Source organism: Sceloporus undulatus, chromosome 6 (assembly GCF_019175285.1).
Source record: "Sceloporus undulatus isolate JIND9_A2432 ecotype Alabama chromosome 6, SceUnd_v1.1, whole genome shotgun sequence".
NCBI classification, from domain to species: Eukaryota; Metazoa; Chordata; class Lepidosauria; order Squamata; family Phrynosomatidae; genus Sceloporus; species Sceloporus undulatus.
The window spans coordinates 55,229,644-55,252,141 of NC_056527.1; the positions used below are offsets into that span (position 1 = coordinate 55,229,644).

Genomic DNA, 22,498 nt, shown 5'->3' on the forward strand with positions numbered 1-22,498 from the left:
CATCATTTTCTTCCTCCATCTGCCAGCTTGGTAATAAGCCTTCCCTTTAAAATTTACTCTGTTTTCAGTCAGTTGAGATTGCTTTGTTTTACAGTATTTCTTTACCTCTCTATTTCTAGCCAGCTTGTCTCAGTTCACTGATGTTTATGCAGTCACCAGCTACAGATTGAAAAGACTACATACTGTACATTCATTTATATAATGGTGAATAAACAAGCTAGATATATATTGCAGGGGTCAGGGGCCTGTTGTTGCAGTCCAGCTTCTCTCAATCCCAGCTAGCCTTGTTAAGGATCAGGAACAATGGCAGGTGGAAGCCAGTGACATCTGGAGAACTACATGTTCCCCACGTGTTACAAAGAAATATTTATCTCCTTGTGGAGATAAACAGAGGAACTGAACAAGCAGTTATAGTGCAATTCTATTCTCAGAATTCTTAAAAGGAGATTTTCTTCTGCAAGGTTAAAGTCATCTTCCTTCTACCTTCATAATATCAATAATAAATAGATGTACAACTCAGTAAATCTAGTCCTGGTTCTATCAATAATCCTGGCTCTCCTAGCAAGTTTCAGATGGACTACAAGTCTTGTATAATGTTTTAACAGATATATATTAGTTTATTTACATATTATTATTTATTTATTGAATTTATATCCCACCCAAAATGGAATTCAAGGCAGCTTTCATCACCATCTTCCACATTTTTTCAAAAAAAATTAAAGCATTGGGAAACTATTCTGGAGAGGTGATGGGGAGGTGGTTTCTTGGCACCACCAGGCCAGTCAGCTCACACTGCGTTAAGCCATCATCTGCTGCAAACACGCTGACTTCTATGCTTAACCTGAGGTGGAAAATGGCTTCCTTGAGTTGTGCTGCCTGAATGGATGCATTGCTCAAATGTAACATTTACATGTTTGAAAATATAGGAGTAATTAGTTTTTGCATTGCCCATAATCCACTTTGTTTCTGGGTTGGATGCTTTCAGAAGAAGTTAGGAAGTTGTAGGCATGGGTTCGCATGGAATGGCACAAAACGGTTTTACTCATTTCTTGATATAGAGGGTTGTTCTTAATATAGAAGTCTCTTCTTGATATAGTGGGTGTTTCAGTTAACTGGACTCTTGCTGGTACATGTGGAAGCCTAGAGAATGCCAGTGTTTTAGATATTTAAAGGACTCTTTCTTTCCCCCTATTATGGCTCTGAACTGCATTGTCTTTTCCGTGTGCTGCTCCTGCAGCAGACAGATTTCTCATGAAATAGATTGCTGACAGAGTGAAAGGCCCAAACAATTGTTCCAACAAACATGCCTGGGGTAGGCAACCAGAGACAATGGGAAATGTCCCAGAAGCTCTTGGGATGGAGCACAGATAATGACACCCCTTCCCAAATCCTGCTTGGCTCTGCAGATCTCAACCAGCGTGTGCAGCACCAGAGGCAGTTCATTTAGTGTAGACATTCTGCAGTTCAGCATGCCCTTACCAAGGCGCAGGGCTTCCTTTTTGGGGCAACAGCCCTCTACATGCACAGCAGACAGCTCTGGTGCCACCAGCCGTAGGGTTAGTATTGGTGGAGGAGGAGGTCTCTCAAGGCCATCAGGTGTTTATGTGGGTATTGCACCTACAGGAGGTGTGAGCAATCTGGGCACCCGGGTGTCTCGCAGAGCTCTGGGTATAAGCAGTGTCTTCTTGCAAGGCCTCCGTAGTTCTTGCTCAGCTATACCGTTGCCCCAAGGGCTGGAAAGGGGACGAGGCCTATCCTATGAGAGCCTGAATGAGTGCCTGGTGGACTACATTGAAAAGGTGAGAGCTTTAGAGCAGGTGAACCAGGAACTTGAGGACCACATCCGCATTTACCTGACCAAGAAGTCTTCTAATGCCAGTAACTGGGCAGCCCTGAGAGAGAGCTGGGAGACCATCTGCCACCAAGTGAGTATGAGACTTTTTGGAAACAAAGGCATGAATTGTTAGCTGAAACAATGAGATTCCAATGGGTAATGATCAAATGCAGCTTCACGGTAATGTACCACCACCTTGCTCAGCACATTTTAAACTTTAATCTTCATGATAATTAGTGTTATCATGCCCCAGTGTGCTGTGGAAGATCCACACTATGTATGAGAATTGCCTGAGGAGGTTCATGCACAGGGGAGAGAGAGAGACTCAAAAGTTCCCTGTTTGGCCCGATTATAATCAGCTATTTTTCCTCACAGCAGCTGTTATGAATAGCAGCAAAATTATTAAGAGAACTGCTGCCAAAACGGTGTGAGTTTATCCAGCCTGCCATCATCTCATTACCAGCTTGATATTGTGTGTAATGAGGAAAGTGAGATTAGTATTTCCATCTTTCACTCAAATTTTCCAAAAGCCAGGCCTTAAAAAAAAAAAAAAGTGGGCTGTGACAAGATGTTTCTTCCTTCTCAGTGTACAGCAGCCTGTTCAGGACAAAGTGAATTTTTATGTTTGGATTATGGTTCTGAAAACAAAAGTACACCTTTTTCTAGAAATCATGTCCGTTTTATTAAATGAATGTATTAATTATAACTCACCTACCTTGTGAAGAAGAAACTGCAAATGTGAAATAATGCGAAAATAAACCGAAGGTAAAACGGAGAAAAACGGCAGCTTTTTACCTTTGGGAAGTTCCCCTGCCAGGGGTGCATGTACCACAATGGTACAATTTTGTGCATAAATTTTATACTTCTCTGCTGAGTAGCAACACCTGCTGAGTTCAATGGGACTTATTCCCAAGTAAGTGTGCACAAGACCACTTAAACAATTTACAATAAAAATTGTGCCTTACACTTTTCTTTTTCTTTTTGGAATGTCTTGGAAAGAGGGCAAAGGTAGAGTGGGGAAATTTTAGCCCTTCTGATGCTTCAACAACCTTATTCAACAGCCATGATGGTCATGGCTTTTGGGAGATGTAGTCTAAAATATCTGGAGGACCAAAGATTCCTATCCTTGAGCTAAGCTGTAGTAGCTGTAATGGATTTAGGAGGAAAACTCAGCCATAAAGCTCAACAGGAAGATATTTATCTGGGTCAAACCTGACATCAGTCACACAGAGTTTAGCTTTTTTTTCTGTATGTCAGCACTGAGGAATGTGCGGTGGGTCAGAATTGTCATCATTCCTGACCATTTCCTATACTGCCTATGGCTGAAGGGAATGTAGTTCCAACATCTGGAGCCTACATCTTTCCCTGTCCTGCTGTATCAGGTGGTTTGACTTCCATGTTTTTAGCATGTTAAATTACTTGCTCAGCAAACAACAGTGTTGTGCTCTCAGAGTGAAGCATTCTGTGTTCTTCAAAGTCTATGGGCCAATCAGTACTGGAATTTGATAGATGGTGGGTCCAGACCCCATTAGAGGACCAGACTAAATTATCTGTGCTACTATAATTTTGCAGTAGGTTCACTAGTAAGCAGAATTGGTTCCCACCCTTAATGTTAATGTTTCTTCATGGAAAGCAGCCCTCCACCACCACCATAAATTTTATGTATGGGGAGGGAATCCAACTTGGGTGTTTAAAACAGGTTGTGGAAAGAGACCTGATGAAATTTGCCCTTATAGCCCCTGTAGGTTCAATGGATTAAGTCAAAGGGAGTTTGTTTTAGAAGTCATTGTGGGAGTCTGGCCCTCCCAGATCAAGTAAGGGGGTATATACACTGAATCTAAGGAAGCTGCTAATCACTGCTCTGCATAACTATTGCTTACATTAAATACTGTAATATTCTTTTTATGCTCTCCATTTATACACTGGTATATGTAATGAATACACACATCTGTTTCACCACATGTGTAATGACTAAGATATTTTGCTGCCTCAGGCAGACTAGCAAATTGCACCCTCAGTGCCCCAAGCCAAGGTATGTAGAATACATGAAGCTAGCAAAGTTGTTTTGACAAATTAAAAAGAAAATCTCTTTCCCATTCTCACCATGTAAAAGCAAGGAGATTCACCTAGCAATTCTAGCTAAACACAATAACTTAAAGTAAAGAAAAGAGGCATATCTCAGTCTCTAACATTGCTGGGTATTACAATTTGTTGTCAGTCAATTCAGAAATGGAAGAACAGTGATGAATTACAGTGAGCCCTTGGTATCTGGTAGAATTTGGTTCCTCTGCGCATACCAAAATCTGTGGCTGCTCTGCACCCATTATACAGTCAGCCCTCTGTATTCATGGACTTTTTATCTATGGATTCAAGCATCCACGGTTGGGAATTTTTTTAAAAAATGTATAAATTCCAAAAAAGAAATCTTGATTTTGTCATTTTATATAAGGGACACTATTTTACTATGCCATTGCCATTAATGGGCCTTGAGCATCCACAGATTCTGGTATCCATGGGGGCTCCTGGAAGCAAATTCAAGTGGATACCAAGGGCCCACTGTAAAATGGAACCCCTCATACAAAACAGCAAAATCCCATTTGCTTTTTGGTGTATTTGTGTGTGAATATTTTTGAACCATGGTTAGTTGAACGCATGGATGCATAATCTGTGGATATGGAAGGTGAATTATACTTCCCAAAGTGGTGGGTTTTATTATTATTATTGGTGTATGAAAGTATTTAGTGAAGATTTATTGGTCTTGCTGAACAGACATCATGGATTTCCTTTTTGTAGAGATTTGGATGAGAAGGGAAGTTGTGACATACTGAAGAGATAGTTAGTGAATTCATTTAGCTATACTAAGCTGAAAAACAACCAATTCAATTGTGTTTACTTTAGAAGGAGGGAAATATAACAATTAAGTTTTTTTTTTAAATTAACATTTAAGGGTGTGTCCGTACTGCACAATTACAGCAAATTTATATGACTAACTGCCATGGCCCATCCTAAGGAATCTTGGGATTTGTACTCTGCTATGGAATTTAGAATTCCTTAGAACTGTAAACTGCAGCATGCAGCTCTCCATAGAAATGTAAGAAGCTATAAATCCCAGAATTCCATGGAAGGTAGCTATGGCAGTTAAAGTGGTATCAAATAATTATTATTGTGCACTGTACAATAATACACACTAAATTTAAGTTAAATGTCTGCACTGGAAGTCTTACCAGAATGAGACTGAAAAATGCCATCCAGTTTTATAGTACTGTGGTATCTGCTTTGAGCTTGAGAGAGAATGGAACAGCTCCCTTAATTTTTGAAAATCCCATTTCTCATTTATGCCACTGAAACTCCTTCATTTGCTTCCCTAATAATCTCATGTCCTCCCCTCTCCCCACATTTCTTTAGTGATTCCCACATGGATCCCAGCAAAGTTCTAGGATTGAGCTTCAAAATTCATCTTCACAGGACAAATGAGGAGTCTCTGTCCAGTGAAGGACACAGGAAGACCCTCTGAATGCAACGAAGATCTCTAACTTTCTATTTGTTCACTTAAACTCTTTTTATCTTGGAATTAACTGAACGGTCATACTGTAATCATGAATGAAAATAAGTGTTTTGGGGCTTGTGGCCTAAATACTGTAATTTCCCAATACAAGAAGTATTGTGTACATTCAACCATCAGAAAGCAAAATTGTCGCTATCTGAGCCGTCCATGTGGATGATTTGGTGTACTTAGGATTTTGAAATTCACGATAAGGGAGACTCAACTTCTAGTTAGTTTCTATCCCAAGTACACTAGTAAACTGCTACATCTGGACCCAAACAATTAGAAATAAAAAGGAAGCATATCCCAGTTCACTTATCTGTCCTACTGAAGGCATGGCAAGGTGCTACTTTATTGGGTAGAGACCTACCTCCAACATACTTGTGAGTCTGAAATTTTGATCCCATGCTGCTTAGAGTAAATAGGATATGGCTAAATAAGCATGGAAATGTGTAAGATGGCACAATGCAAATAACTATGAGATTGTCTGTTCAGGAGAAGGGGAAAAACAGGAGATAATGTGTGACATCTTTAAAAAGTCACCTAATAGTAAGGAACTATTTGGTCAAAGGATACTGGAACCCAATCAAAAGGATGTCTCTGTGGTCTTATCTCAATCTACAGGTAGCTTACAAAATGGAACATACCTTGGCATTCCCTAGGAAAGAGAAAGAGGAAGAAGAAGGCAGGAAATTAGTCTGAGTTCAAGTACCTTCCTTGTTTCTATCCTGCCTGAAATCAGGTTGATAGGATTTTGCTCTTCACTTCCAGATGATCTTTGAAACCATAAGTACAACAGCGAACATAGTGCCTGTGGATCTCAAGAAGAGGGCAAGAGATTATTTCGGAATCTCAGTTAAGCAATGCAAATTGGATTATTTTTTTATTTATTCTTTAAAAAAAGCTGTCTACGCTGGCACTTGTGAAACTTGGTGTAAGAATGCATTTAGCACTGAGTGCAGTTTTGCAAACTACTGCTTAAATAATGTTCTAAAGGATTCGTTTTTCCTAGTACCAGATCCCATCTGATCATTACACAGGGTCAGGTCTGGTTAGTACTTGGAAGGGGGACTACCAAGGAGTTCCAAGTGCCATAGGCTATATTTCAGAGGAAGGCAGTGACAAGCCACCTCTTGAGTATTCCTTGCCTTTAAAAAAAATATGAAATTAATGAGGTCTTGGTAGATCAACAAGTAAATAGAAGGCATATACACACACATTTCAGCTTTTCCGCCTGCACAATCCCTTGCTTTCTACTGAAATAGGAAAGATACTTATTTATTAGAAGTACTGGTGCTAATTTCTTGCTGATTAAATGTGTGTTCTGCCTTCAGCACTACAGCTATCAGTGACAGAGTGCAAATTAGATATTGAGGCTTCATCTGCATCTGGAACTATTAACAGAACTGTAAATTGGAGGAGAAAAGGACAATCTTCCCAAATGGGGAGGCAGTCAGTTTAATGGGATTCCATTTAATATTATTAATAGGTGATGATGGATTGACCTCTCATTCACAAATTTGTCTAATCTCATTTGACGCTTCACTGTGTCCTGTCATCATCAAATCTTCAAAGAAGTATTTTACCCAACCTACTTTAAATCAACTTCATTCTGTATAAGAAAAAAGGGAGAGAAAAAATCTGCCTGATCCTACCCATTCAAATAATATTGTACACCAAGCTTGTTTACAAAGACTGGTACACATCAGCCAGAAACGCCCAGTAAAGAGGCTATTTTAGATTCTTCCTTGTGATAGCTGTGCAATATGACAAATCATTTGAATGCAATAGTTTACCATGAAGATACAGTGGTATTTTCTTCCACACTGCCAGAGGATATGCTTTCAAGAAGCATGCACACCATCACTGGTCTGCTTGTTTGGTTTTGTTACTTATATTTGTATTCTACCATTTCTCCACTTAAACTTAAGGCAATGCACATGGCTCTCCTGCTCCCTACATTATTTTCATAACAAACTTGTGAGATAGTTCAAGCTGAAATAAGGCCTGGGGTCCCCCAATGTGTTTCATAGGTGGATGGAAACCACCAACCAAATATATAAATCTCAGTGCATATGGCTAACTAATATTAGCCATAGTGTATGCAGCATCCGACTGCACAAAGATTTTCCTATCCACTCTCTGGTCCATTTAAGGATCCAATTCTAAATTCAGATTGTATGTGCTCTTTTTATTTAACTGAATTCTTCTAGGTTGGGGATGCAGTCCTAGAAAATGCTCGGCTTATGTTACAGACAGAAGATGTTCAAGCCTGTGCCGAAGATGTTAAAGACAGGTAACTCTCCAGACAGTAATTTTCTCTTTCTATGCTAATACTGAAGATAGACTTGGTCCAAAATATTTTGCTTCCTGAGACAGAACAATAATGGTGCCCTCCCACTCACACATTTAAATGCACAGAATTCAAAGCCAGCCTGAGCCAGGGTTTTTGTTTTGTTTGCACATGAGAACACTGAAAGGGCTTCATGTTGAAAATGCATTGGGAAAGGGGCTGGCTAGATGCTAAAAGGGGGGATTGGACACCCATGAGTATGGCCAGTAAGTGGAAATGGTATCTGTCAGGAGACTTAAGCTCTGGGTTATATCTGACATTTTGCCCATTTTCTCCACAGATTTGAAAATGAACAGCTATTCCGAAAGGCAGTGGAAGATGAAATTAACTCTCTCTATAAAGTGATTGACGATGCTAACTTGACTAAAGTGGATCTGGAGAGCCAGATCGAAAGTATGAAAGAAGAACTTACTTTACTGTCAAAGAGCCATGATGAGGTAAAGGAACATACAGCTGAGAAAGAATATATAGCTAGAATGTACTGTATGAGTTTACACAGACCACTGACTCATCTATCTGAACAAAGGCAAGTGATGTAAGTCTTCCATTCATTTCGTTCTTGCATGCAAGAATGACATTTTTTTTTCTCCCCACTACATGACAGTACTAGTGTTTCGGTAGTTTTCTAGGCCATGACTGAAGTCTTCGGCTAAAGCAGTAGGAGAAGTTATGCAACCCTCCAGATGTTTTGGACTGCACTTCCCAACATCCCTAGCTAGAATAGCCAGTGAAGGATACTGAAAGCTGTTGCCCAGCAACATCTGAAAGGGCACATAATTCCAATTCCTGGCCTAAGAAATAGCTACTTGGAAAAAGTAACTTTTCCACTTTTTCATTAAGAATGGGAATGTTTTACCTTTGCATTAAAATGGCTATCAAAATAATTTGTACAAACTGCAAGAGATAGAGAACTCAAAAGCTTCTTTATTTAGTTCAGTGTACAAATAATGTGCAAATGATTTCAGCACAGTTGTATCAAAGGAAAACAGCCACATGGATGTAATTTCAAAGGATGTCACACTTTTTCTGATGCGAGTCATTTTCAGGATGTCAAGATGCTTTACAAGCAACTGGCTGTCTCACCGTTGGAAGAATTAAAGGCTCCCACTGGAATAGGCCTGGATGACATCTTGGAGAAAATCCGGATTTACTGGGAAAAGGATATTGAACAGAACCGTACTGAAACTGATGTCTTGCTCCACACTAAGGTAAGTCTTTTTTAAACTAATCAGAAAGTCACAAAATAGCTAGATTTATAATTCTCTAGAACTCTTCTTATCTCACTGAGAGCTTGGGAAAGTTACTTTATGGACTACAGATCCTAGAATTCCACATCACTGCTTGTGGGATACTGAGAGTTTAGCCCAAAAAGGTAAATTTTCTAATACTGGGACTAGATAGCAAAGAAAAGGGGGCAGGAAAGAAAATATAGAAGCTATCCAGGTTATCTTAAATCACATTTTTAAACTGGAAGGTTAAAGGTGGGAAGGCACTATTCCCAACAAGATTAGATCCACTGAAGCAACAGGATTGACATAAATGCTGATTTAGCATTCATCATTTTATTCCAGGGGTTTACTCTGTTGGGCAGTAGCAGTTGCATTTAGGCCATTCTAATTAGGCTTTAATAGGTAGTTAACTGCCATCAAGTCAATTAAGAGTTATTGCAGCCCTATGAATGAGAGCTCCAAGTCAACTTATGGTTTTTGGTTGCATCCTGGATTGTCTCTAGGCCAGCTGGGATGAAAACAGTCAGTCGTGGATACCCATTTTTGGTGTAGTAGTTTAAGTGTCAGATTATGACTCTGGAGACCAGGGTTGGAATTGCCACTCAGCCATGGAAACTCATTGGATGACCTTGGACAAGTCACACTGTCTCAGCCTCAGGAGGCAAAGGCAAACCCCCTCTGAACAAATCTTTCACAAGAAAACCCTGTGATAAATTTGCTTTAAGGTCTTCATAAGCCGGAAACTACTTGAAGGCACACAACAACAACAACATCCAGTTGGTATCTATTTCTGCCTTCATCCTCAAGTGAAATACATAGGTTCTTGGTAAGCGGAAAAAACGAACTTATTACATTGGGAGGTAGATGGAAACTAAGCAGTTTCCATATCAATAAGGCTGGAGTTCATTTTAGAAAATACGATAGACTCAAAGATGCAACACAAGCAAAACTGGCTAGCTCTGCCTACCAGACAGAGGGGTGCCCTCAAAAAATAAAGTCTAATCTCAGGTACTATGAAATAGTGTAGGATCCCACTGGTAAAAGGCTAAATTTGATTTTCTTCCAGTCATCCCCAAACCAAAAGTATACCTTTAGTAGGCCAAAACAGGCCAAATAGATCACAAAATAGCCTACACACTTACAAAGTCTCTGAACTCTTGACCAAAGGGGTCAAAGATGGTATGTAAAGCCAAGGGAGGGGGAAGAGGAAAATATAGGTTGATGTCATACTATAACAGATGGCTACCAGTCTCTGAAGAAACTATAAATACTCCTCCAGTGGGTTGGACCCTGACAAGCTTTAGGGAACAGACCTATGATTAAAAGGCAGGACAACATGCTCCAATACTGAAGGTCCCTTTCTACCTTAGGAGTTCTTGATCACCGTTTCTCCTCCTTCCATGGGACTTTTTAAAAATATCTATCTATCTATCTATCTAGGAAATAAATTCCCTTCCACAGAAACAGTGTTGTCATGGCATAGAACTAAGAAGGCAGTGGATACAGCAAATTGATATCCTTTTCTCCCTTGCCTGCCCCCAAAAAATCCCTTTTCCAACAACATAGTTCTAGCGAGACGAGGAAAAAGCCCCTGCAATCAGCTGCATTGTCTGGGAGAAGTCAGGATGGATGCTTGATCAGACTAAAACCTTCCATTATCTTCAGTAAGGATCTGTGTGTATTACATGGTTATATTGATCTCACACTACATTTAAGTGTCATGGCTCCATGCTATAGAATCCTAGGATTTGTATTTCCATGAAAATTATTTGCTTAAAAAGAACTAATACACAGGAATGCACTAATGTTCTTTTAAGGAGAATGTACTGAAAAGGGCCACGAAAATGGTGAAGGGTTTGGAAACCATGCCCTTTGAGGAGAGACTAAGGGAGCTGGGTATGTTCAGCCTGGAGAAGAGATAATTAAGAGATGATATGATAGCCCTGTTTAAGTATTTGAAGGGGTGTCATGCTGAGGATGGAGCAAGCTTACTTTCTGCTACTCCAGAGAATATGACCCAGATTCAAGTTACAGGAAAAGAGATTCCACCTCAACATTAGAAATTCCTGACAATAAGAGCTGTTTGACAATGGAACACACTCTCTTGGAGAGTGGTGGAGTCTCCTTCTTTGGAAGTCTTTAAACAGAGGCTGGATGGCCATCTGTCTGGGGTGCTTCGATTGTATGTTTCTGCATGGCAGGGGTTGTACTGGATGGCTCTTGTGGCATCTTCCAACTCTATGATTCTATTATTCTAAGTACCCAATGAAACTGCAGATTTTAGGAGTCCATATAACAGTGCAGTGGCAGTTGAAATGGTATAAAAATGGAATGAATGTGTAATGCAGATAGACAATCAATGTTTCCATTTAGAAGCTATAGTTATTTACATAAGCAGTAGGGAAAGCTGAGGATTAGCTCATTAATTTTCTTTCATGTTCCCATCAATCTACTGATATATAACAGACTACCAAGTGAGAACTAATGGGCTTGGGTTTTTTTCTGTTTGTTACTATCACATGTTGTCAGCAACCCACAGAAACAGTACCAACTGTACGAACCCAAGAAGAGGAAATGGCTGAAACCCTGAGGGCAGAATTTCATGAGATAGCTTGCAAAATACAAAGCCTACAAGCAGAGACTGAATCCTTGAGAACCCTTGTAAGTAAAGAAAGAAAATGGATATCTATTTATTTGTGCAAAGCAATCATTGCTTTTCAGGACAATCATCTGCCTATGTCTGGCAGGGATGGGCAACGGTGGCCCTCTACGTATTTTTGGCCTACAATTCACCTCAGTCCTAACCAGTAGCCCATGATGAAGAATGATGGGAGTTGCAATCCAACAATATTTGGCCAGCCCAGGTGTACGTGTGTTAGGCCTGATGTTGTGAGAATGAGTGTAATCCTATGCCTAGTTATTCAGAAGGAAACAAAATAACAAGAAATACAAATACAGCACATGTTCCACTGAACAATCAGTTCTCAGAAAAGTCTTCACCTGCTGGCAGAAGGAAAACAAGGCAGGTGACAGTCTGGTTCCTCTGGGAGCGTCTTCCAGCACAAATAATCTCACATCTGATTGTAATTCCTCGATACACACATGGCAGGTGCTTGACACTAGCCCTACATCTTCTTTCTAGGAAAGCCTACACATTCCATGGTTCCCAAACTTTGCTCTTTCAGATTTTTGGGACTTCAACTCCCAGAATTCCTGACTGTTGTCCAAGCTGGCTGGGGCTTCTGAGAGTTGAGGTCCAATACATTTGGAGGGTCAAAATTTGAGAAGCACTGCTAGAGAGAAGACTGCCATTCCCTTATATCAGTGTACACAGATATAAATAAAAACTCCTGCAAAGACAACCAGAAATAAGAGCCCTGTTATGCTTTTGTCTTTACAGAAGAGAGGTTTGGAGAACTCCCTTTATGATGCCAAACACTGGCATGACATAGAGCTTCAGAATTTAGGCTCTGTCATTACCAAGCTGGAAGCAGAAGTAGGAGAAATCCGAGCGGAAACTGGACAGCAGCAAAGGGATCGTGAAACTCTGGTGACCATTAAGATACAACTGGAGAAAGACATTGCTGCGTATCACTGCCTCCTAGACAAAGAAGAAAGCAGGTATTCTCCCCCACCCTCCAATGAACTTAACAATTGCATTAACCTAGCATTGCATCAACACAAAATGATTAAGGGCAGGTTCAGGAGAATTCTGGTTTATGGCTGCATCCACACTGTAGAAATAATCCGGTTTGACGCCACTTTAACTGCCGTGGCTCAATGCTATGGACTTCTGGGGTTTGTACTTTGTTGTGGAGCCAGAGCTGTGGATGCAGCCTATGATTCAGGAGCAAGTATGCTGGTACATAATACTCAATGGTCTTCACTTGGCATAAGATAGACTTAGCATTAACTTAATTCCAGAATTAAATTAATTGAATTAAAGACTGCACTTTAAAAACTAACCAATGTTATTTTTCCCAGCTTAGGGGAAAAGTTAGGGGCACAGGACCCCCATGAAAGTGGGAAAACAACAAATAAAAAGCTACCAGATTTTTTTAACTGAGAGAACAAATCTCTAGGTCTTCCAGCACAACTCTGTGGTCAACATCATCTGGAACTTGATAATAGAATCACGCTGGAGGACGAAAAATGCCTAGAGAAGTGTTTTCTCTAGGAATCTCTAGATCCTCCAGCATGACTTTATGGCCAACTTTTAGCAGAGCCATGCTGGATGACCTAGAGATTCCTAGAGAGAACAGTCAAACAGAAAAGTCAAAGCCACAAATGTGGAGGGCCAACTGTATATCACCAGCAACTGTTCTCTCTTTTGCAACTGATGCTTCAGTTTTAGGTTTAGAAATGCAGAACATATTTAACTGAATTAATTATATGATAACACTAAAGTGGAAGGCAGTAGGAAAGGAGGAAGACAGCACTAGAAGTGAATGAATTCACTCAAGGAAGCCACGGTACTGAGTTTGCAAGACCTGAGCAGCACAGTTGATGACCTGAACTCTTCGAAGTCTTGTTTATAACTCATGTTTGACTTTTTCTAGTATTTTCCCTCTTTGGATCTCTGTCATCAGGGTGGAGCTTAGCTGCTCGCAGCTGAAAAGCTTCTTATCATTCTCACATCCTTGCATGTCTTGCTCACACATTGCTATTGCCTCCTTGCTGGCCGAGAAGATTAGAAACAAAACTGTACCAAGGTAAATCTACACTATAGAAATAATGCAGTTTTACAGCACTTTAATTGCCATTGCTCCGTGGTACAGAATCCTGAGATTTTGTGAGGTACCAGCACACTTTGCCAGAGAAGGCTAAAGACTTGGTACAGGATTCCATAGCATAGCACTGCAACACTTAAAGAGGTAGCAAAGTGCATTATTTCTACAGTGTAGATACACCCAAAGTCTCAATAGTGGTCTGAATAGGTATTGCAGAATTCACTAAAGTTGCAGTCTTCCACACTGCACACACACATTATAGCACATGTGTCTCAAAATTTGAAGATATTAGTGGCCTTAGGTCAGCAGTTCTCAACCTGTGGGTTGCAACCCCTTTCACAGGGGTTAGCTAAGACCATCGGAAAACGCATATTTCCGATGGCCTTAGGAACCGAGGCACCACTTGGAGATCACCACAGGAACTGTATTAAAGGGTTGCAGCATTAGGAAGGTTGAGAACCACTGCCTTAGGTGATCTTGGTAAATAATAGTTTTAAGTCTGACCAACAGTAAAATGGCAGAGTGTGGAGAGCTCCCATCCAGATTCCATGCAAATAGGCATGGTCAGTCTTCATTAAGACTTCTTTGATACAATTTATGATAAATAAAACTATGGTAAAGTAAAGTGCAAGGAGGGATAGGAGGGAGACTGCTCTAGAGGTGAATGAATACAATTAAGGAAGCCACAGCACTGAGTTTGCAAGACCAATCATTATATATCTCTGTTATCATTATGTCACTATATATCTCTGCCCATAATTTTTTTATCCCTACATATTTTTGTAGTTTTGCAAAATTTAGAGTTCACTCCAACTTACTGATACCTTCCTTTTATATGAAGACAGTATTCTTTGGGCCGGCGGTTCCCAAGCTATGCTCTGTGGAGCCCTTAGGGCTCTGCAAATCAGAAAGGTTGGGAACCCCAGTGGTTCCCAAGTTGTGCTCCATGGAGCCCCTAGGGTTCCGCAATTCAAAAAGGTTGGGAACAAGTTAGTATATAGGATAGTATATAGGCATTAGTATATAGGATAGCTCAGCACAACAATCCTATTCCAGAACTTTTGGAACAACAAATGTGTAAAACCTTGTGAAGGGGTGAAATGCTACATTGCTCACACACTGTATCCCTGCATGCAGTTTCCATGTCCCATCATAAGGTAAGGTATATCAGATAGTAAGACTAGAATAAATGCTACCCTCTGAGATCTTGGAACACTGCTTCTAATCATGATTAGATTATCATGGCAGGGCCATGTTTAAAAACCTGACATCTTGCTTAACAATAAAAGGTAGCATCTCCTTAGATATTCTAGTTTTAAGAGAACTGCAATACGGGGCGTTTCTTATTAGTGAAAAGAACATCAGCCCTAGTTCGGCAAAGTACGTGAACTATCTTCTAATCATTCTAGACAAACACCTCGGCCCGTAGTAATTTTTACTTAGTCAACTTCCATTTTGAAAAGCTATCCATCTTCTAAGTCAGCAGAAATCTGAGTAACTATATTCCCACCTTGATGAGACATAATAATTAAAGCCTTGATTGAAAGCATCCATTCAGACTTGGTTAGTGCATGCTGTTCTGCCTAAATGTCCTACTAGAAGTGCCTGCAGAGGACAACCAAGTGGGAGTATATAAAGCAGTGTGAGGATTTGGCTGCCAGGCAAAGAGAAACTCAGGAAACAGCCTGGGAAGTCTGTTCACATATACCTTGGGATATTGTTTCAATCACAAACATCAAAACAACAGGATTTTTTTCCCTATCAAAACATCCTGCTGTGTCTTCCATGGAAAAAATCTAAACCATGTTTTGTGGCTGACCCTAAATGGAGTTCCCATCTGTCAGACATCACCAAATAGCTTCCGTTTCTTTGGAAAATGTGATATCTATTTCTTGTTACACAACCGAGTCATAACAACCAGAGTCTGAATTTCTCCTACCAGGCTTGAAACCTTGAATTTGATCAGTATTTTCTGCCAAGGAAACCCTGTGCTCTTTGCTCCTCCTTACACTTCGAATTCACCAGGAGCCCCTTTCACACTATACAGGTAGCGGGCTATGATTTCACTAGAGAGCTCCCTAACTGAGAATTCTAATTCTAAATAGTTAATGGTTTGCTTCTTCTTTGATAAAATAATAATGTTGAATTTTTTCTTTGTTTAACTTTCAGCTGATTTTCACATTCTTTGTCTTCAGAAGACAACTGTTGTCATTCAGAGCAAAAGATGATCTCACTGGCAAAAGTGTCCATGGAAACAATGGTAGTCAACACAGAGCGCTTGATTTCTCAATCTATGTAGGCCATAGCTTGACCTAGGCACCACCACGTATGATTGCTTTGCATATAAGTTTCAATACATCCATCATTATTATAGAATAAAATTTAAGTTTCAATTAGCTGAGTCTCAGACTTTAAAATACTGCTGAAGGATTAGACCAATGCTATAATGTTACACACATTTATTTTGAGAACATACCCCCATTCATCTCATAGGAACTTACTTATGAGGAAAGGAGGGCTAGGATCTGAGACTAACAACATGTAAGGTCCCATTTTTCCAGACAGCACTGCAACCTGTTCTACAAATTGGGATCAGAAGGGGTGGAAGAACTTGCCTGTAGTTCAACTTGCCTGTAGTTACTAATATTGCCCTGCCATGCATAGATTCAGGACAGTATTAAGTGTCCCCCCAGCTGGCTGGTAAAGCTCTGAATTCAGAGCCTGAACCTAGCCATATGAGATGTGACCAAATTGGATCTTCAACAGTGTGCGTTATTTTCCTGAAGCCCCCATTCCAAGGCATAAACTTCCACTTGCTTTGGAAATTTTTTAAATGGCCTCTAAGAAATGATTGTAGGTTTCCGACAACTCATCTGACATCAAACTAGACCAAGGGTGAGAACGCTCTTGCCCAAAAGCCAGATCTTGCCTGGATGAGATCCCAGGAGACGCATGAGCTTCTTCCACAGGCCCTATCTGTTCCCCATTAGATAAAAGTTTGGATTTCTTTACTTACGCTAGAGCAAACATGAGGAAAGCATGGACCACATGCAATCTCAGCCTGATATGTATTTGTTTGACAAAACAATTGTCTCGAAATGCCTACTAAGGATTTTGCTAAATGTTGAGTAGACCCTCTGGGTTGCTTAGGACTTTTGTTGTTGGAGACAAAATGCCTAAAATGCCCAAAAGAGGATTTTAAAACTCAGCAAAGTTCCCCCCTCCACATTGTCCACTGAGAGCATTAGGATTCATTTGGAGGTAAAATGTATATCTAAATTTCAAAGTATCTTTAAAGCCCTGCAGCTGTTGAACTACAATTCCTGGTAGCCCTACCCAGCCATTGATGAGGAGTTGCAGTCCCACAATATTTGGGAGGTCCGCACAATTGCTTTGAAGGTTTTCAAGGTTTTTATATCAGCCTTGGAGGTTTAAATCAATCCTGTGGATATCCTAAGGAAGCATGTTTAGAGCTGTACTGTGCTTCCAGTATCAGAAAACTGTTGCACTAGGGGTTTCTGCTGATACCTGAATAAAATTGATCTGTTAACCATATGCTTAATGGGAAAATGTTCAAACTAGTATGAATTAAGTCTGTCCCTATTATGATGTTGCTTGTTCCGCTACTGTATTCTTAGCTCCTTCTACTAGTGGACTGAAGTCCCCTTAAATCCATTTCTGAATTAAATCCCTGGGGTGAAGGGTTAACAGCCCCTAGATGATACTTTAAAGGTGAAACTAGTTTATTTTTTTCTAATTTACTTAACAGTAAACCTCAGGAACCCTGTAATGAACAGAGTAGGAAAAACTTTAACCTTTTGCCTTACACTATGATCCTTGTCCAAATTCAGCCGCTGTAGCTGCAATTTTTATTGGCAAACAAATTATCCATTTGTTTCAATGATTCTGTTGTGGCAGTATATAAATTGTAGGCAGGTAGTAGATAGCCAGTGCAGTGTAGCGATTTGTGTGTTGGACTAGGACATTGGGAGAACAGGGTTCGAACTCCTGCTCATCCAAACTGGAAACTCACGGGATGATCTTGTGCAAGTCACACACTCTCAGCCTTAGAAGAAGGCAAGGGGGGGAAACACCCTGAAGAAATCATGCCAAGGAAACCCCATGATAGGGTCGCCCTACGTCAGAAATGACTTGAAAGAACACAGCAACAAGAGAAAGTCAACTTGAATCATGTCAGCAGTGAAGGGCAAAGGTTTAAAGTTCTTTTGTTTCCCCCGCCTTTTCAGGATGGTCCTAATCCAGACTGAGTCCTCTATGTTTACAGTCAGAGGGAGAAAAGAGTTAAACTTAGAGAAAAAAGTGATAGCAGTAAGCTGCATTTTTCTGGAGAAATGAACCAACTAGGATCGTGCCCATAATGCGAAAGGAATCAGTTGTATTGCTGTTGCAAAAACAATGAAGTGCAGTATGCTAGAAAGTTATAAAACATAATATAAATAATGTCACAAGGCTGATTGAACAGTTACTTAAAAGTGCTTGAAACAAATGTGGAAACACATCCTTAAGTCCCTACTGTTATGCTTAACGTATTTAGCAGCCTCACCTTATGGTTCAGTTTTAGGAATTGCAGTGGAATATTGCTGGAACTAAAGCAGTATTGATAGCTCTGACCAGTTGGGCAGTGCCATCCTTTTATGGTGAATCCTTTTACCACCAAGAATCACATTCCTTCATGGGCAATCTGGGGGTGGAGTGAAGCTAAGGTTGAAGAAGGACACAACTAAAAGTGGGTGACCCTGGCAAGTCATACACTCTCAGCCTCAGGGGAAGGCAATGGCAAAGCGCCACTAACAAATCTGCCAAGAAAATCCCATGACAGGTTCGCCTTAGGGTTGCAATAAGATGGAAATGGTTTGAAGGCATACAACAACAAAAAGTGCACCGAACCACCAACTTCTCTCCCTTTCTGACAGCCCCTTCTGTCTTCCTAGCCAGTCAGCCAACATAAGGATGACACATCATAGGACTTGGCCACTTAGACTGCAATCGCATGTGTTTATGGAGCAAGAAACCACACTGACATAGTACTTCTGACTAGTGTTTCAGTGTGCTATTTCAGGGAACATATTAAAGCACCTGCTCAGAGTAGCTTTACTCAGAATTTAGGTGCAATGGTTTGCTATCTCAAGGGAACACTAGACGGCGCCTTCTCCTTCATTTAAGAAATCTACAGCTATAAGGCAACCTTACATTTTAAATTTAAAAGAGAGGTGAGACACAGCAGCAAGTTTGAATGTAGTTATATTAATTTTATTGTTGAGAGTCTTCACTCTCCCTTTACCCAAACGAAACTCGCTGTACAAAAGGGAGGACTGAGAAACTATTCTAGCAGTTTATGTTTCAATTTGTTAACAAGATTTACTTGAAATGTGAGCACAGAGAGCCGTTAAAAATACAGCAGCATTTTAGATAAAACATGTGCAAATTTAAAGTGTATTTATAATTTTAGAATTTCAAAAATATAGTTCTATACCAAACACTTTATTATAATAATGGAATAATTTATAATTTCATGGAAACACTTGGGTTTGTCCAGCTTTTCTGCCTTTGTCAGTATGCATCCAATAAAATGGACCGATGTTCCTGAAATCTTGTGACAATAAAAACAAGTTAGCCCTTTGAAGGCGCCACTAGGCTCCCTGTTGTGGCCTACATACCCTAAAGGCACCAGATCCCATCTGATCTTGGCAGCTTTGCAGGGCCATCCCTGCAAATTAATATTTGGATGGGAAACCACCAACAAACACCAGGTGCTATAGGCTATATTTCAGAGGAAGGAACTAAGTTACAGAACCATCTCTTGAGTATCTCTTGCCTAAGAAAGCTGGATGAAATTCATAGGGTCATCATATGTCCAGAGGGTGACTTGAAGGCACATACAGGATGACCAGGTGTCCTAATTGCAAACTAAATAATAATAATAATAATTAAATAATAATGAATAAATGATGGCAAGGCACTGCAAAATGAGGAAAAAGGAAGACAATACAAAATAAAAGCTACAAACACTATATCATTATATATAATACAAATTCATGCTTCTTAGTCATGCTCCAAACGGAGGACATTTTGAAATTCCTCTTGGTCAGAAAGTTGAAATGTAGGGCGTGTCCCGGAAAAGGAGGACGCCTGGTCACCCTGTACTCACACAAAGGATCCCTGTTGTTCTTTACCCTTTGTGGAAGTTTTTGCCTTTCAGTATGTTGAGGGGAATAAAGGATGATAATAATAATAATAATAATAATAATAATAATAATAATAATAATAATTTTTATTTGGAGTATTTATACACTGCTCTTCGGCCACAATGGCTCTCAGAGTGGCTTACAATTTGTTAATTAGATGGTTCCCTGCCCTCAAGTTTACAGTTTAAAAAGACATGACACAAAAGGAGAAGGGAATGGCGGTGGGGAAGGGGACCAAGTCCAGCGGTTCTTCTCTTCCTCTTGAGGCCTGGAGCATGGCAAATGAATGGAGATAGGGCCCTTCTTCTGTCTCTAGGGCAGGCATGTTGGAGCTGGGCCTGCTGCTTCTCTTCCTATGTGGCCAAGGCAAATGGTGAAGGGCGCATGAGACTTGGAGGCTCTGATCCCTCCTTCCCCTCATCTTCCCAAACCCTTTAATGTAAAATTTACACATGGATTGAGTTGAATATTGAATCTACTTAAATAAACTTGTTCTAATGATGTTATTTCCTTATAATATGTTAAAATACAGTCAGCCCTCCTTATTTATTTATTTATTTATTTATTTAGAGTATTTATACCCCGCTCTTCAGCCACAAAGGCTCTCAGAGTGGCTTTCTTTCTTTCTTTCTTTTAATTAGACGTTTCCACAGATTTTTTATCCCCAAATTCAAGCATCCACGGCTTGAAAATATTCCCCCAAAAAGTATAAATTGCAAATAGCAAACCTTAATTTTGCCATTTTGTATAAGGGACACCATTTTGCCATGCCATTGTATTGAATTGGACTTATTTATTTATTTGCTTACAGTAATGGCTCTCAGCTTACAATGATTATTATTTTTAATGAGATGGTTCCCTGCCCTCAGGCTTACAATCTATAAAGAAACGACACAAAAGGAGAAGGGAATGGTGGTGCGGAAGGGGGATCAGGTCCAGCAGTTCTTCTTTCTCTCTGAGGCCTGGACCAAGGCAGATGGACTGGAGGGAGGGCTCTGCTTCTTAGTCCAGGCCAGGCCCAATGGAGCTGGGCCTGCATCTCTCCCTCCAGGGCTGGATTTTGTTATCCATGGATTTTGTTATCCACAGGGGGGAATCATAGAATCATAGAGTTGGAAGAGACGACAAGGGCCACCCAGTCCAAACATATGCCATGCAGGAACTCTCAATTGGATGCTTTGATTGAGAGTTCCTGCATGGCATGGGTTTGGACTGGGTGGCCCTTGTCATCTCTTCCAACTCTATGATTCTATGATCTCTGACAGATGGCCATCCAGCCTCTGCTTAAAGACCTCCAAGGAAGGCGACTCCACTACACTCCGAGGGAGTTTGTTCCACTGTCAAACAGCCCTTACTATCAGTAAGTTTCTCCTAATGTCAAGGCGGAGTCTCTTTTCCTGAGCTTGCATCCATTGTTCCGGGTCCTGTTCTCTGGAGCAGCAGAAAACAAGCTTGCTCCCTCCTCAATATGACATCCTTTCAAATATTTAAACAGGGCTATCATATCACCTCTCAACCTCTTCTTCTCCAGGCTAAACATCCCCAGCTCCCTGAGTCTTTGCTCATAGGACATGGTTTCCAGACATGGTTTCCTTCACCATTTTACTTGCCCTCCTTTGGACACGCTCCAGTTTCTCAACATCCTTTTTGAATTGTAGTGCTCAGAACTGGAGACAATATTCCAGGTGGGGCCTGACCAGAGCAGAATATAGTGGCACTATGACTTCCCTTGATCTAGACACAATACTTCTATTGCATTGGCCTTGTTAGCTGCTGCATCACACTGTTGACTCATGTTCAACTTGTGGTCTACTTGGACCTTACAGTTACAGCACCTTAGGCCAAACACATTGCAAAAATAACCCAGTTTGACATGGCTCTAAGTGCCCTGCCTCAGTGCTAGGGAATCCTTGGAATTGTAGTCTGTTGTGGCACCAGAGCTCTCTTTGACAGAGGAGGCTAAATGTCTCACAAAACTACACTTCCCAGAACTCCCTCACATTGAGCCAGGGCAGTTAAAGCGGTCTCGAACTGGGTTATTTCTCCAGTGTGTGTTTGGCCTATGGTGCTGTAACTAGTGCGAAAGGGCCTCAAGTCTGATCTCTGTTCAACAAGAAGGAGTTCTGGCTCCATTCTATGGAACCCTGGGATTTGTAGTTCGTCGTGGCACCAGAGCTCTGTGACGAGGAGCGGCTAAATATCTGAGGAATACTACGAATCCCAGAAACGCGGCTATTTCCTTCTTCGTCACTGCTTCACGGCGCATGCGTCGCTGTCTCAAGCCCCGCCCCTTTCATACCAACGCTGCCCTCTTGCTCTCTGCTCCTCCCTCGCGCTCTGAAATCGCCCCGACCAATCGCAGCGGTCGACTCCCTACGCCCTCTAATGACGTCACGCGCAAGTTGCGTTGATCGTCCTCCTCCGTCGACGCTTCCTATTGGCTGAAGGGCCTCCCTCGATCCCTTTTTAGAGGGGTGTGGCCAAGGGGAGGCGAAAAGCGCAGGCGCGCGCCCGCCTCCTTTCCGCGACGGGCCAATCAGGGGCCGAGTTGGTCCGTCAGGCGCCTCTGGGCTCCGCCCCCTTTTCCCCATCCTCCTCCTCC

General features: G+C 41.0%; 1 protein-coding gene across 2 annotated transcripts; it reads left to right on the forward strand.

The window, feature by feature from the left end:
• Positions 1-1,370: 1,370 nt before the first annotated feature.
• On the forward strand, positions 1,371-16,086 carry BFSP2 (beaded filament structural protein 2). Of its 2 annotated transcripts, XM_042471425.1 has the most exons (8): positions 1,371-1,925; positions 7,592-7,674; positions 8,012-8,168; positions 8,778-8,939; positions 11,490-11,621; positions 12,361-12,581; positions 15,633-15,737; positions 15,860-16,086. In XM_042471425.1, exons 1-8 carry the CDS (start codon positions 1,371-1,373, stop codon positions 15,861-15,863), a joined length of 1,419 nt encoding a protein of 472 aa, XP_042327359.1. In that variant the 3' UTR covers positions 15,864-16,086. The 2 variants fall into 2 exon arrangements, with proteins under 2 accessions (XP_042327359.1, XP_042327360.1); XM_042471426.1 differs by lacking the exon at positions 15,633-15,737.
• The last annotated feature ends 6,412 nt before the right edge of the window (positions 16,087-22,498 follow it).

Bases quoted from the DNA above. Each gene is read 5' to 3' on its own strand.
- BFSP2 (XM_042471425.1), top strand. From the start codon at position 1,371: ATGACACCCCTTCCCAAATCCTGCTTGGCTCTGCAGATCTCAACCAGC. The intron at 1,926-7,591 runs GTGAGTATGAGA...GAATTCTTCTAG, and splicing joins GGGAGACCATCTGCCACCAA to GTTGGGGATGCAGTCCTAGA. The intron at 8,169-8,777 runs GTAAAGGAACAT...AGTCATTTTCAG, and splicing joins TGTCAAAGAGCCATGATGAG to GATGTCAAGATGCTTTACAA.